This window comes from Ilyonectria robusta (assembly GCF_021365365.1).
Source record: "Ilyonectria robusta strain PMI_751 chromosome Unknown BGZ61scaffold_41, whole genome shotgun sequence".
Classification (NCBI taxonomy): Eukaryota; Fungi; Ascomycota; class Sordariomycetes; order Hypocreales; family Nectriaceae; genus Ilyonectria; species Ilyonectria robusta.
In genome coordinates, this window is record NW_025764475.1 from 174,947 (window position 1) to 187,537 (window position 12,591).

Here is a 12,591-nt window from a genome sequence, read left to right on the forward strand (position 1 = left end):
CGCTGGAATAATGCACCCCAGGGCTAGCTGATGGCACTGAGCGTTGTGCATTATTGTGGCTGAGGCTTTGTAAGGAGTTGGCGAGACTGTCTTGGGTATGGCGTGGGCAGTAGATGCCTCCCCCGTGTTTCAACGCCGAGTCCTTGCCATGTTGCAGGTTCTCGCACCACAGTCCCAGTCCCCAGACCCACACAATCCCCCATGCCGGCTGCTGGCTGTTTGTTGAAGTACCTGCATTGGGTTCACTTAGCGCGATTGCATTTTGAGCCCCTGGATAATATGGTCTACAAGTCCGACTAGTTCGCATGAGTGTTCTATATCCTTGGAATGAAACGTTGAAGGATGGGAGGACCACATTAATAGCCCAAAGTTAGCGTCATCCTCGGAAGGTGCCATCTTCCACTTGGAGACATACCAGTCGAATCTAGTGAAGGGAAAGACTCTGGAGTCGCCTACAATTGTTTCGGACGAGCCATTTTGGCTGAATACACTGACGGGGGGAAGCGGTGTTCAATTTGCCAGTCTTGGAAAGGGACAGGTTTGCGGCTGATCAGTTGACATTCTTTTGACATTGGAACCGCAGGCAGCACTGGCGTATTATCAATAGAATTGGATCAAGGTGGAATGACCCTAAAGTACCATTTTGACCTAAGCTAACCGGCAGTGTGAGCTTGGAACGAATTAGGCTAGTCGCGAGCTAGATCAAATTTCAATGAAGTCGCAATCGAACATGGTGCAGTTTTTGGAGTTTGATCACGGCTGAGGTGGGAGGGGTATAGGGTAGGCGGCTGAAGGTGGTGTCGGCGCCGTGCGCTGGCGCAGGGGGACACTTGTAGATAAATATGAAGACAATATGTTCCTAAGTATACTTTAACAATAGTGCCACATCTAAATATTTGGACATTGTAATAGATGCTCTTCATTTCCTATCTAATGATGGTTTAATGATCAGTTCTTGAGGCTGGGAGGCTAGGTCTCTATGTGATGGTCAGCAATGCTTGTCCACGACCCTGTAAAGCAGTGGTTCTTCCATTACCGCAACATGGTGCTTCGTTTCTTTCTCTTTCCATATATCCTATGTGTCATCTGCCAGTTACTGTCACACTGCTCTCTTCTGGGTGATTAGCCTCGGACTGGCAATAAAATTCAACGGAAGAAAGTCCACGAGTCAAGCTTCGCCTTCATGCTTTCACAATACAAGTCGGCAGGAGATTGTAAACGGTTGTGAGTGGTAATCGGAGAAGGTTTACTGATACCATGCTGTTAGCCCTTCGATCCAAGTTACCCTTGGTAGCCCGTGATCATACCCCGTAATCGAGTAATTGCATGTTGCTGAGTTCATTTTACTATTGCAGCGAAAAAGTTAGAAAACCGAGATTAGAGAGAAGTATCTAGGACCGAGCACGATCTAACGTACGGTAAAGTGACCACTTGAGCCCCTCCCTGATGAATGTGTGACTCGTTCGCTGGTTGTTTCTTTTCCACGCTGTGGGATACGTCGTCTAGGTCGAAGTATGGTTGACGAAAAATTGGTAAGTTGAATACCGCTAGGAATGGTTCGCCCAGTAAACGTTGGTAAGCTTTCAGTTCGCTGACGTTTTTATGCGTGGCGAATGCAGATGTCAACTCGGAGTGCTCATCCATCGCGGAGAGGTAAAAACTGAACGTGGGGTATAGGATAGGGAGAGGAGAGAGGGAGCTCATAGTTGCTCGAACAAAAAGAGGTATTATATACGAATTGTTGAAAAGAAATAGTGGAGTCAAATACTTCAATCGGCACTTTTGCCCCAATAGTAATCATTTATCACTGTCGTACTTATGCATTGGAGGTTTACACGCATGCTTGCTCCCATCATGTCCCACGATAGGTTCGCTTGTAAGTGGCATGATCGATACGGGATCCTGGGTTGAGCGTGTTCATTGTCAGGTCCGTCTGATTTGTTGAGGAAACTCTTTATTTGATTATGGTTGTCCGCAATATCCCTAGTAATAGCATTCAGCAGGTTCTGCCCCTACGCTTATGCGTAGAGGATAATATGGGTAGAGTAGAAAGAGTAGAAGCTTGTTGTACTATGATTTTCTGGTTTTGTGGACGTAAAAAAGAATTAGAAAATATACGGTGGGATAGCTTTCCTTAAATAAGATATAAACCACTGAGATTAGTCTACCTCTGTCGCTCAGTCCACTTCTGTCCCTCAGTTCACTTCTGTCCTTCAGTCCACTTCTAGAGTAGCCGCACAATAAGGGCTTGGGCAGTTAATTATGTGGAGGTGGGATGTCTATCCTTAAACAAGAAGATATGTGCTTCTAGAAGTGCGGAATACGAGCATTCGAAACCGTTATTGTGCGTACAGTTAATTATAGCCGCCTTCAGAGGGTTTTCACTTGCTATTGCTATGTACAGTACTGTATGTACCATTCGAAACCCGATTTCCGATGGTATTCTTTGCGGAGATAATGGTGGATTGCCTCCATATCGTTGCATGCAACAAAAGACAGTGGCTAACAAACTCAGGAAATTATAATCGAAATCATTCGATACCTTGAGCCTTAATTGTTGAAGTTTTCTCGTGTCATCTGTCGCCAACGGTGTCGGATTGCTACGTCGTTTTTATTCCAGCAAGTTATTCTCTAAAGAAGAGAGAGTTTGGGATGCTTCAAAGAGATCTTTGCGCAAGCTCACCTTTCTCAATTCATTACGGTCGTATCATTCGAATCAAAGGCACCCAGCGGCGAGATCAGCCTCCTTCCGTTGATGACAGACACCACGATCATGCTAGGGATATTGCCCCTGCCTACATCTTGTGATATGCGTCAAGACCATCAGACAAAGTTTATAACTGAACTAACTGATTTGAACTTCAACAACGATAGAAAGTCACCCACAGGCTTGAAAGAAATTCGCATCACCACTACCGACATACCATACTCAGCAAACCCACTGTTCATTAAGCTTCGAGAACTTGATATTCATGCGAAGTCTGTTCAACCACCTACCAAGCTTTCATACGGTTCTTTAGAGGAGCTTCACATTACATTTCATACCCTTGGAATTGATCTGTTGAAAGAATTCCTGGAACTCCACGAAAAGCTCCGGCAGTTGCACTTACATTTAAACTCAAACTAGGACCTCTGACAGAGGCTTTTGTGGACTTGGTTGAGCACGTTCTAAGTTCGAAACTAAGCTATGAACTTGTGGCTTCGATCATAGAAAATTGCTAAGGAGGACGCCGCCAGGGAGCAGTGGCTACTCTTGAAAGGTGTCTACGGGCAATTGACTGAAGCTTTGGATGAGGCAACAGAAAAGGAAATACAAAGGAAATTGAGGGGAAGGAGCATTTGAAAAAACTCGAGGAAAGGCGGAATTCCCTTCAAAACCTTCCCCAGTTTGAAATGACTGTTTCGTTCGAGTATCAGGAAGGAGAATTCGATAAATATGAGTTTAGATTCTTTTCCCCTCTCGTTCATCCTATGCACTTTGCTATGTTCGGAGGCCTTCTCGTTAGCCATTTTGAGTCAAGAGTATAGTGGAGCAAATGCAAACTGCTGTTACCAGCACCAAAAGTGGCTTCTGTTGGATCCGGTACGGGTAAGTCAATTAGGGTAATAATGATCAAGACGATAGTGGAGCCTAAAGATGATGATCTTGATGTCTGTTCTTGTAGGATCTAACCTCCTTCCAGGGCCCTGTTTCCGATGAGGGGTTTTTTTGGTCAATCTCACACCCCCCTCATGACTAAGACAAGATATTGATGTATCAGGGATTCGGTCTTATCCGGGCCCCTAGTCCGGCACCCGAGGGTCAGTCCAACAGCATCCATATGTATTGAATACGTATTTTGTACAGTACTGTAGAAGGTTCGTTTAGGCAACACCTAAAACCTGCCCCTGTCCGTCCCGTATTCAGCGAACGGCACATCCACTCTCATTTTCAAACATAGGAGGCCGATTTTGGAATTGCATGGCCCAATTTTGGATCAACACCAAATATTTCGAATAAAACAGACACCGATTTTCAGGTTGCACACATTTGATAGCGTAAGAATAAACTCCTTCGTATTGTTCCAATGTTTCAAATATGGAGCCATAGAGCAGCCCTGGGAGGGAAAAGCACCGGTCACATTTATTCCAGTAACGACATGATTCTCAAGTCTAAAAAGAACCGTGAGAGCCAGTTAAAGGCTAGAGACGTGAAAAGAGGATCTGAATGTCACCTTCTAGTAGAAATCGAGAGAGCAGAAGCCCTGATCAGGTTAACGGATTCTTTCTTGGGGACCCTCGCCAGGCAGGAGAACTCTGTGTTGGAGGTGGAGCACCAAAGCGTTGGGACGAAAGGAGAAGCACGGCAGAATCTAGATAGACAAAAAAAGGAGACAATAGAAGCTCTGAAAACATTTTGGTAGAATCCAATGAGATTCTCCTCTTCGACGTGAGAGAACAAAGTAGTAGTGCAGGGATACACAGCCTAATAACTCTACTAGCACTGAGTTTGTATTACATCTTTAGTCATAGTAATTAGACTCTCGGCATGCAAGTTCCAATGATGCTATAACCTAATGATGTCCTATATTTACTTGGCAGCATGAGAATGCTCTCGCTAGGTGAATCACGACCCCCTCACATAGGTGAGAGAAGCTCCACCCCTCTCATACGTATAAAAGTATCTTGTTCTTTTGTCAAAGTCCGGGCTGTTTTGTACGTCTCCATTGTTTTTCAGCTCGACCAAAGTCATGGCGGTAACCAGCACAATTTCAAGTGTCGTCAAAGACATGGAATCGTTCCTCAAAAGCCAAGGCAATCCAATTGGAGACCATGTGGGTTTCCTTGACAAATTCGAAAAGTACATTCACATTGAAGAAGAGGTCACACTGTCTAAAAACATCTTCATTCTCAACTCTCTTGGCCCAAAAATTGAGAAATCAAACTCTCCCATTTACTGCCAACAAAAGGAGACCAGGATATTTATTTCCCCGTTAATCTGGGCTGCTGGATGCGGCCTTGGCGACGTTGTGTCCATGATTTTGGACGTCACAAAGGTTGACGGGAATTTTAGGCCTGATGTGGCACCCGATCAGGGGCCTATCACTGCTCTCTTTTTGGCTCTTTGCTATGGGCATGCCAAAATAGCCAAGACGCTCTTGGAGGTAAGAGCTAAACCAGAAGCATCTTTCAGTGTCAATGCTCTTCACGCTGCCGCCAGATGAGGATTGCTATCAATAATAAGACTACTTGTGGACGTTTATGGAGTTGACCCGAACGTGGAGGATTACGACGGGGCTACACTAGTCTTTGATGTTCTCCTATTACCTAAGAAGGAGGTTTTTGCCACCATTTCTCTTTTATACAGCCTTGGCGCTCGACAGGATTCCAGGACTGCTGACCATGACTGGGGATTACATGATATAGCCGAGGCCATGGGGAGGGGCCGTTTAATCTTGAAGTTAGAGCGAGGTGACACTTTAGCTCGGATTTATCATGAATGGAGAATAAGAATACTTATTTCTTGCATACTCTGGAGAGTAATAGCCAACGAGATGCTCTTCTACATATAGGTGAGGAACAAAGAAAGCAAAAGGCTGTTTTGGCATAATTAGAAGCCACATGCGTGAATGCCCTATCCCCGTACTGTGTGAGCAAAAACGAATAACTCATGTGTGTGCCAAGTATTTAGCTTAATCATCCCCATCCTATATCTTGGTTGGCGGTACGAAGGCAGTAATTGTCTAGGGTAAGTTATTCTTCACGCTAAGATTAGTCCCATCTACAAACTGGAATGAAGCTGGGCTAATTTGAGAATTAAGGGGTAGTCGGCAAGTTTAATCAGTAAACGCGGTAAACTCCATTGAATCAACACATTCTTGCTGCACTTGCTCTACCAATGATGCGACCTGGCCAAATGCCTCCAGGCATTTAAACAGGAGTCTCTCGTTCATCGTCGCCCTTTCTGACTTCTCTTCCAGCTCTTGGGTAAGCCGTTCACACTCTTTTTTCGTCACCTTGAGCTCTTCTTGTAGATGCTGACACTCGGTGGCCTCGTTTGACATCCATATTAGCGGTGGATTCTGGATTGTATCAACACTAAAAATGCTGCTTGGTAAATCCTTCAGTGTTAGAGACGGAGAAATTCCCAGAGGATCGCCTAAATGATGATTATTTCTCGTCCCTATAAAAGAGACCGTATGAAAACTCTGTCCAACCCCGTCGTAGAGTTCTTTGTACGCTGCAATTCCATGATCACTCAGATTTTTGGAAAAAAGATGTGCAACTTCTGTTATATAGCACCAAGAATAGCAATCACTCTGTTTGGTCACTAATCTGACTTTGGTTGGTTCGACCGTTAATCCGGTTACTTCTTCTTCCAACTAACTGTTGGCCCCTCAAGTTCTCAAGTACAATGGGAAGGTAGTCTCACTGATATGAGCTGCAAGCCTTTTCCGACACCTTATCTTGAGTGCTTTATTCTCATGGATATATTTCCCTTCAGCACTGGGCCTGCAGTGGTCGATATCTTCGCTCATGTTTGAGCTCTTTCCAGTTCGTAAATAGGAACAGACAAATATATAGTCTCGGACTCCAAGCGCAAGTTTTGCTCTTCTGTAACACTTCCCCCTTCGAGAACATCGAACTTTACTTATGGGACGCGTAGAAGCTACTGGCAGCAGAAGTGGGCTCAAGAGGAGTGGACCAAGAACAAAAGTGGACGAAGGAACCGAACGGAGGATTTAGACCACGCCGGGGGCTAAGTATAAAATGTACCGAGCAATAGCGTATGCCTATAAGTTAACTCGTACAGTAGTGGCCGAAACCAAGTTCCAATTTTTAGTTATGAAATCCTCCAATCAAGAGGCACTTTTAGTTCATGTGGCTGATTACATAGTACGTATCTATCAATTCACTGTGTATTGGTGCAATTATTGCCTAACGAAATTAGCTGATTGATGTCAGTGATTACTTAACAGCGACTTATGTTTGTTTTTAGCCTGTATGGTAATCATATTGGATCCTCTTCCTTATTGCAGAAGGATGTAAACATCGACTCTCGTCTTAACGCTACTTTTATAAAAATAATATATAAAGTAATAAATTAGATTAGTAAAGTCTGAAAATTTTAGGTCTAGGGTTCCTAGGTACTTGAATTACATCCCCTCCTTCACCTAAGAGAATCTGACCGCGCTGGTAAGTTTAGTGACGCTGTGGAACATTCTAGAATCAATGACACGTGCCCCCGTCGCGCACTGTGAGTCATGTCCAGCTGCGTTGTGGTAACCACAGTCCGCCTCCTACGCTATTTGCCAGTCAAGCTCGCCACTATGGATTACACGTAGATCAATAATATTAATACCTAGTATTACTGAACTCCAGACTTATTGAGTTTCGGTGGCTGCAGCGCGAGTCCTTCTGTCCATATCTTCCAAGCCAGAGCCATTATTCCGAGCAAAAGTGCAAGAGCCTCCAGTCCAATCAATAGAGCAACCCAGATAGGATACCTATCCACGATCCATAAAACAAGACCAGCGAGAACCTCAATAATACTGATATCAACTAAGATAGTTGGAAGCCATAGAGTTGCTGATTCTCTCTCAATCGAGTATTCATGGTTCTCGAATCTGAAAAGGAGCATCTTAGCGAGTGTTATAGCGATTACGCTTTTCACCACAGAGCTAGCAAGTAATGCTGCTGCTATCTGGATTATACTAGTCTTCTGACAGTCCTGAAATCCGCCGAATATCATAACCATTGAGGCAATGATAGCAGGTAAAGCTGCGATAATATCAAATGTTCGATAGAAACGCAGGACGCGGCCAAACACAGTGATCCCTGGCCTGCCTACTGTTTGATCATCTTTGTGATAGAACATTAGTGAGCGTTTTTAGTTATAAATTGATTCGGAATGAAGCTTACGCTGAGTAAAGGACTCCATGCTCTGGCGTTTAAGGTGAAAGGATATTTAGGGGTCCGGTGCTTGAAAGGTCTATTGCTTTGCACTTTGAGCTGGGTTAGGTGCTGATCAGGTTATTAGTCTAATAACAAGCAAAGTGAACAGAGTATATGGACAGAATTATCTACTTATACCATAATATCAGATCGGGGATCTTATTACTAAGCTTTAACTCACAAAGAACCTATCATACAGCAAGTAGGGCAGATCAGAAGCTGGACCGGAATCATACGATAAAGCATAATCTACCACAATCGGCCATAATCGGCTATAATTAGCCGTAGCCAGCCTTATTCGATCAGCCGTAATCAGCCATAGTCAATCTGCATGCCTTCCGTGCACAATATGCTGACGGCATGTGACTCTTAGGGATACTTGTGATGTTTGGCCCAGCTCGCCTGACATCCAAAGCTGCACACTGTACAAGTTACAGGGTTGCCACACAAATGTGATCCGTGCCCAGAGAGTTTGTGAGCAAAGGCCGGACTTTATTTCGGTCACTCAGTACTTCCATTGTATGTACTCAGAAATGTGGCTCGCTGATTCGCCGGGCCGGCACACACGTATGAGTCATTGACTTAAGTTACTGACCTAAGGGAAAGGTTGAGCAAGCTGGATTGACATCTCCATATACACACACACACACACACATTTTATTACGCCCGGTGGCTTACAACCAATAGGGCACTAGTTGCTATTGTACATATCCGTTTCCCAAGCTTTGTCATAATCTCGTAAAAGCCCATGCAGCGTCCAATTTTTGCTAATGCATCTTCCTTTTCAATCTTTCCGCGGGTCTCGTGGGGTTTGTATTATTAGCAAGCGAACTTGAAGGCTATTCTCCAAGTGTTCAGAGTCCTATCTACGGCGGCTGAAGCGGTGCCTGCTGTCCATGGCACGAGGTTTTTGATGGAGGGGTGTAGGGTAGGTTAGTAAGAAAGTAAGTAGGGGATTTTGCCATCTGGTTTTACCGTTGTGTATTGTCAAGTCGACCTGTGGCTATTGCAAATCGTATTGTTGCGTGGACTGCTTGCATATTTGGCGTCCATTTTGCGTCGTCTGCTGGTGCCTTTCCTCCCAGGAAAAATGAGAGATTTCCTCTTTGTGTCTCGGTGCACTGCAACATTTGAGTCCGCTGTGCTATCCATTTTCTGCATCGGAAGAGGAAATGCTCGACCGTCTCTGTCGCTTGTCCACATGCGCATTGTGCTGATGCTGCTGCTGTAATCCGGAAGAGATATCCATTCAATCTGGCCATACCTGTCCTGAGCTGTGCCAGTACGTTGGCCTCTCTCCATGACAAGCCGTCGTATAGTTGTCGAGTGTGCTTACCTGGTAACGCAGCATCGACTCTCTTTGAAAACCTTCCGACGTTGTCTGGCAGGCGTTGGTTAGTGCCCTGGTTCCTTAGAGCCAGGTTAAGGGTTGTTGATCTCATTCTAGGAAACTTCAGGGCTGGGATAGCACCATCTCGGGTTGCATCTCGCGCCTCTTCTTTAGCAGTCTTCAAGAGTTTATGTTCAGCACTGATGGGTATCCATATGGCGGTTACCACATTTCCGTTACCCTTTAATGCTTCAATGGAGTCGTATATACATCCAACATACTCTTGACCAGATTGCTGGTGAGGATTTCGCAGCGTAAGCACAGCAGCTTTGTTGCTCGTTAACAGTGCTACGCTTCGGTACCTGAGGTCAGGTAAGTGCCTGACTGCATATGCCATCGCCGCCAATTCCCCAGAAAACGGATTTTGTTCTGTTCTCACGCCAAGCGTGAAGGAAAATCGCTCACGCTTCGGTCCTCCTCGCACCGATATAGGGATCTCAATGATCCCACCGACTCCTACTACTCCGTTCCGTGCTGAACAGCTCACTGCGATGCGTACTGCCCAGCCCAGATCTGCTTGTGTCGTCTCTGTCTTGTCGGCAACGATGGTTTGTAACCGTTCTGCCCAAGGTGCCAATGTGAACGGGTTGACCGTTTCTAGTTCCTCCACTGGTATCTCATTGAGTGCCACTGCCATGTCGTAAAATGGCGAGCGGTGATATCTTCTGAACTTTCGGATGCGGGATGTAGCGTTGCGAAGTGGGTTGGTTGTTGGCAGGGTGTGGAGGTTAGTCCACATCTTGATCGCCCGCCTCCAAAAGCGGTCTTGTGCGCTGGCGATATGCGCCTCTGCTTCTGCCACGCTTGTTGCCACTGTGAGAAACGTTCCCACAATTGCTTGTGCCCCAATCCTTTGGACTCGGTTGATGGGACTGGCCCTTCTATACCTGCACGCATGCATCCAGACGTTCGAGGCGTAATCTACTACTGGGGCAACCATGGCCGTAAATAGTTGTCTTGCTGTCGCTGGGGTGAGACCCCTGAGCCGTTGTAATTCCATGGCTGCTTGTAAGCCCTTGGTCGCTGCTCGTGCAATGTGTTCTTTGTACTTCAAGCCGGAATCCATAATCATTCCGAGAACCTTGACTTGGGTTTTGGGTCGGACGAGCTGCTCCTTAATTGCAAAGGGCTCTGAGTTAGACTTATATGCCTTTCGGGTGAAGTGTATGACCGCCGTCTTCTCCGCCTCAAAGGTTGCGCCACTCCTCCTCTCCCAGTCCAGCGCTTTCTCGATGATTGCTTCAATTCCGTCGCGATTGCTCTCTGCTGTTGGGCCTGTGACCCACGCTGTGAAGTCGTCCACGAAGGCTATTGCTCCTCCGTAGCAATCAATTCGCTGCTGCACGAGGTCTGCATTGAAAAATAGAAACAGAATCGGAGACAGAGGGGACCCTTGCGGCAGACCAGCTTGCGGCAAGCTTCGCACCTCCGATGCCTGTCCGTTGACCTGAATGGTCGCTGTGCGATTCGAGCAAAAGGCCTCAATCCAGCGAAGCAGCTCCTCCGGAATGCCCCTTGCTCTTAATCGTTGGATGAGCCTGTCTTTGCACACTCCATTGTATGCTCCTTTGACATCGAAACTCACGAGGCTAAGGATCCGTCGGCCTCGCCAGGCAGCATAGATTTGCTCTTGCAGCAGCATCAGCGCTTGCTCAGCGGACCGCTGTTTACGGGCACCAAAGTGGTTTGTTGGCAACAGTCCATACGTCTCGACGGCATGTGAGATCCTTTCTGCGATGACCGACTCCAATACTTTGCCCAGCGTAGACAGAAGCGATATAGGTCTCCATGCCCTCGCAATCGAATAGTCTCCTTTGTCTGGTTTCTTGAGAGGAATAATGTTGGCACGCCTCCATTGGTCAGGCAGTACTCCTTCTTCCAGCGACGCCCGAAATAATGATAAGACTCGTTGCTTAACAACTGGCCAAACCTGTTTCCAGACCATAGCGGGTAGTCCGTCTTCACCAGGTGCCTTCCACGGCTTTGTTGCAAAGAGCTGTCGTTCCACCTCTTCCATAGTGATGTCCGGCATGGTGATGGCAGCTCCACGTTGTGGTCTGTCCCCTTCCTCCTCGATGTGCTCCGGTAGAGGGGGGAAGAAGGTGGCTAGCATTTCTTCGGCCTGTTCGCTGTTGTTGGCCGTGCGCGTGCCATCAGCCCTTACAAGCTGGGGCACCTTGCCAAACGCTGCGTCATCTCCAGATTTGAGATACTTCGCTGCCTTCCAAATGTTGTCGTTATTGGCTAGGAACTCGTTCCAGTGCGTCTTTTTCTGCTGTCTGATGGCATCATGGTACTGCTTTGCCGCTCCTTTGGCTGCATTCTCGAGCTCCTCGCTCGTCCGTCCTGCTCGCCTCGATGCTCTGGCGCGATTTCTCCAGTACGTGTATATGCACCGGAGTTGCGTGAGGTCTGAGGTCCACCAACGCTTTGTGTAGGGCGACGGCTTAGCTTTGGGTGTCAGAGCGCAAACCGCCTCTAGCACCACTGACATAAGCCTGTCTGTCTTCTGCTGTACAGTACTATCCATCGGGGTGGTCTCTAATGCAGCAGCGATTCGGACGTTGATTTCCTTCCATGGGGCATTTTTGAGTAGAAGTCGTTCCTGGGCCTTCGGCAAAGGAACCGAAATGTCGAACTCCGTCTCAATAGCGCGATGGTCGGATCCATGCTCTGTACCGTGTATCGCACACTTGACAGCCGAGGTCCCCAGGCCTTCGGAAGCCAGGACCAGGTCGATCGTTGATTCGTATTCTCCGCCTTGCCAAGTTTTCGTTCCTCTCTGGAGTAGACTGCTGAGAGCAAACTCATTCATCAGATCGATGATTTGGTCTGCCTCGCCCTGTCTCTCCAGCAGCACATCCTCCCCTCCCCACAGCTGGTCGTGGCGGTTGAAGTCGCCCACAATCACCACGTCCACCACTCTTCCTGCGTCTCGCCTCGTATCTTCAATAGTTTTACGTAGGTTGTCGCACGCCTTCCTCAGCGCCTCAACGTCAATTCCTTGAACATAGACAGAGAACACCAATATTGAGCGTTCCGGGAGTCGTATCAGTGCCGCCGTTATGTCTGGGGACTCAATCGGCACCTGCTCTGCATCCAAATCGTTCCTGATCCAAAGCATGCTTCGGATCGCCCATCTGCCTTCTCTGTATGTCGGTGGTACCATCTTCATCCACTTATGGTGTCCCATTGGAGTCGTCAAAAGACGACCCTTAATCCTCCGCGCTTGTGGTTCCTGGATGGCTAGCACTGCTGCGTTCTGA

The 12,591-nt window shown here is 46.9% G+C and overlaps 3 protein-coding genes across 3 annotated transcripts; 1 reads left to right on the plus strand and 2 right to left on the minus strand.

Moving 5' to 3' along the window:
* Positions 1–4,730: 4,730 nt before the first annotated feature.
* BGZ61DRAFT_485910 (uncharacterized protein) lies at positions 4,731–5,204 on the plus strand (the record flags this gene model as incomplete). Its single annotated transcript, XM_046249778.1, has 1 exon — positions 4,731–5,204. The coding sequence occupies one exon, from the start codon at positions 4,731–4,733 to the stop codon at positions 5,202–5,204; it is 474 nt and encodes a 157-aa protein (XP_046095671.1).
* Positions 5,205–5,852: 648 nt separating this feature from the next.
* On the minus strand, positions 5,853–6,470 carry BGZ61DRAFT_295629 (uncharacterized protein; the record flags this gene model as incomplete). Its single annotated transcript, XM_046238624.1, has 2 exons — positions 5,853–6,355; positions 6,413–6,470. Coding segments are annotated over 2 exons (561 nt in total), but the record flags the coding sequence as incomplete, so codon positions are not given.
* An 878-nt stretch (positions 6,471–7,348) lies between these two features.
* Positions 7,349–7,858, minus strand: BGZ61DRAFT_485911 (uncharacterized protein; the record flags this gene model as incomplete). Its single annotated transcript, XM_046249779.1, has 1 exon — positions 7,349–7,858. One exon carries the CDS (start codon positions 7,856–7,858, stop codon positions 7,349–7,351), a length of 510 nt encoding a protein of 169 aa, XP_046095673.1.
* Positions 7,859–12,591: the final 4,733 nt, after the last annotated feature.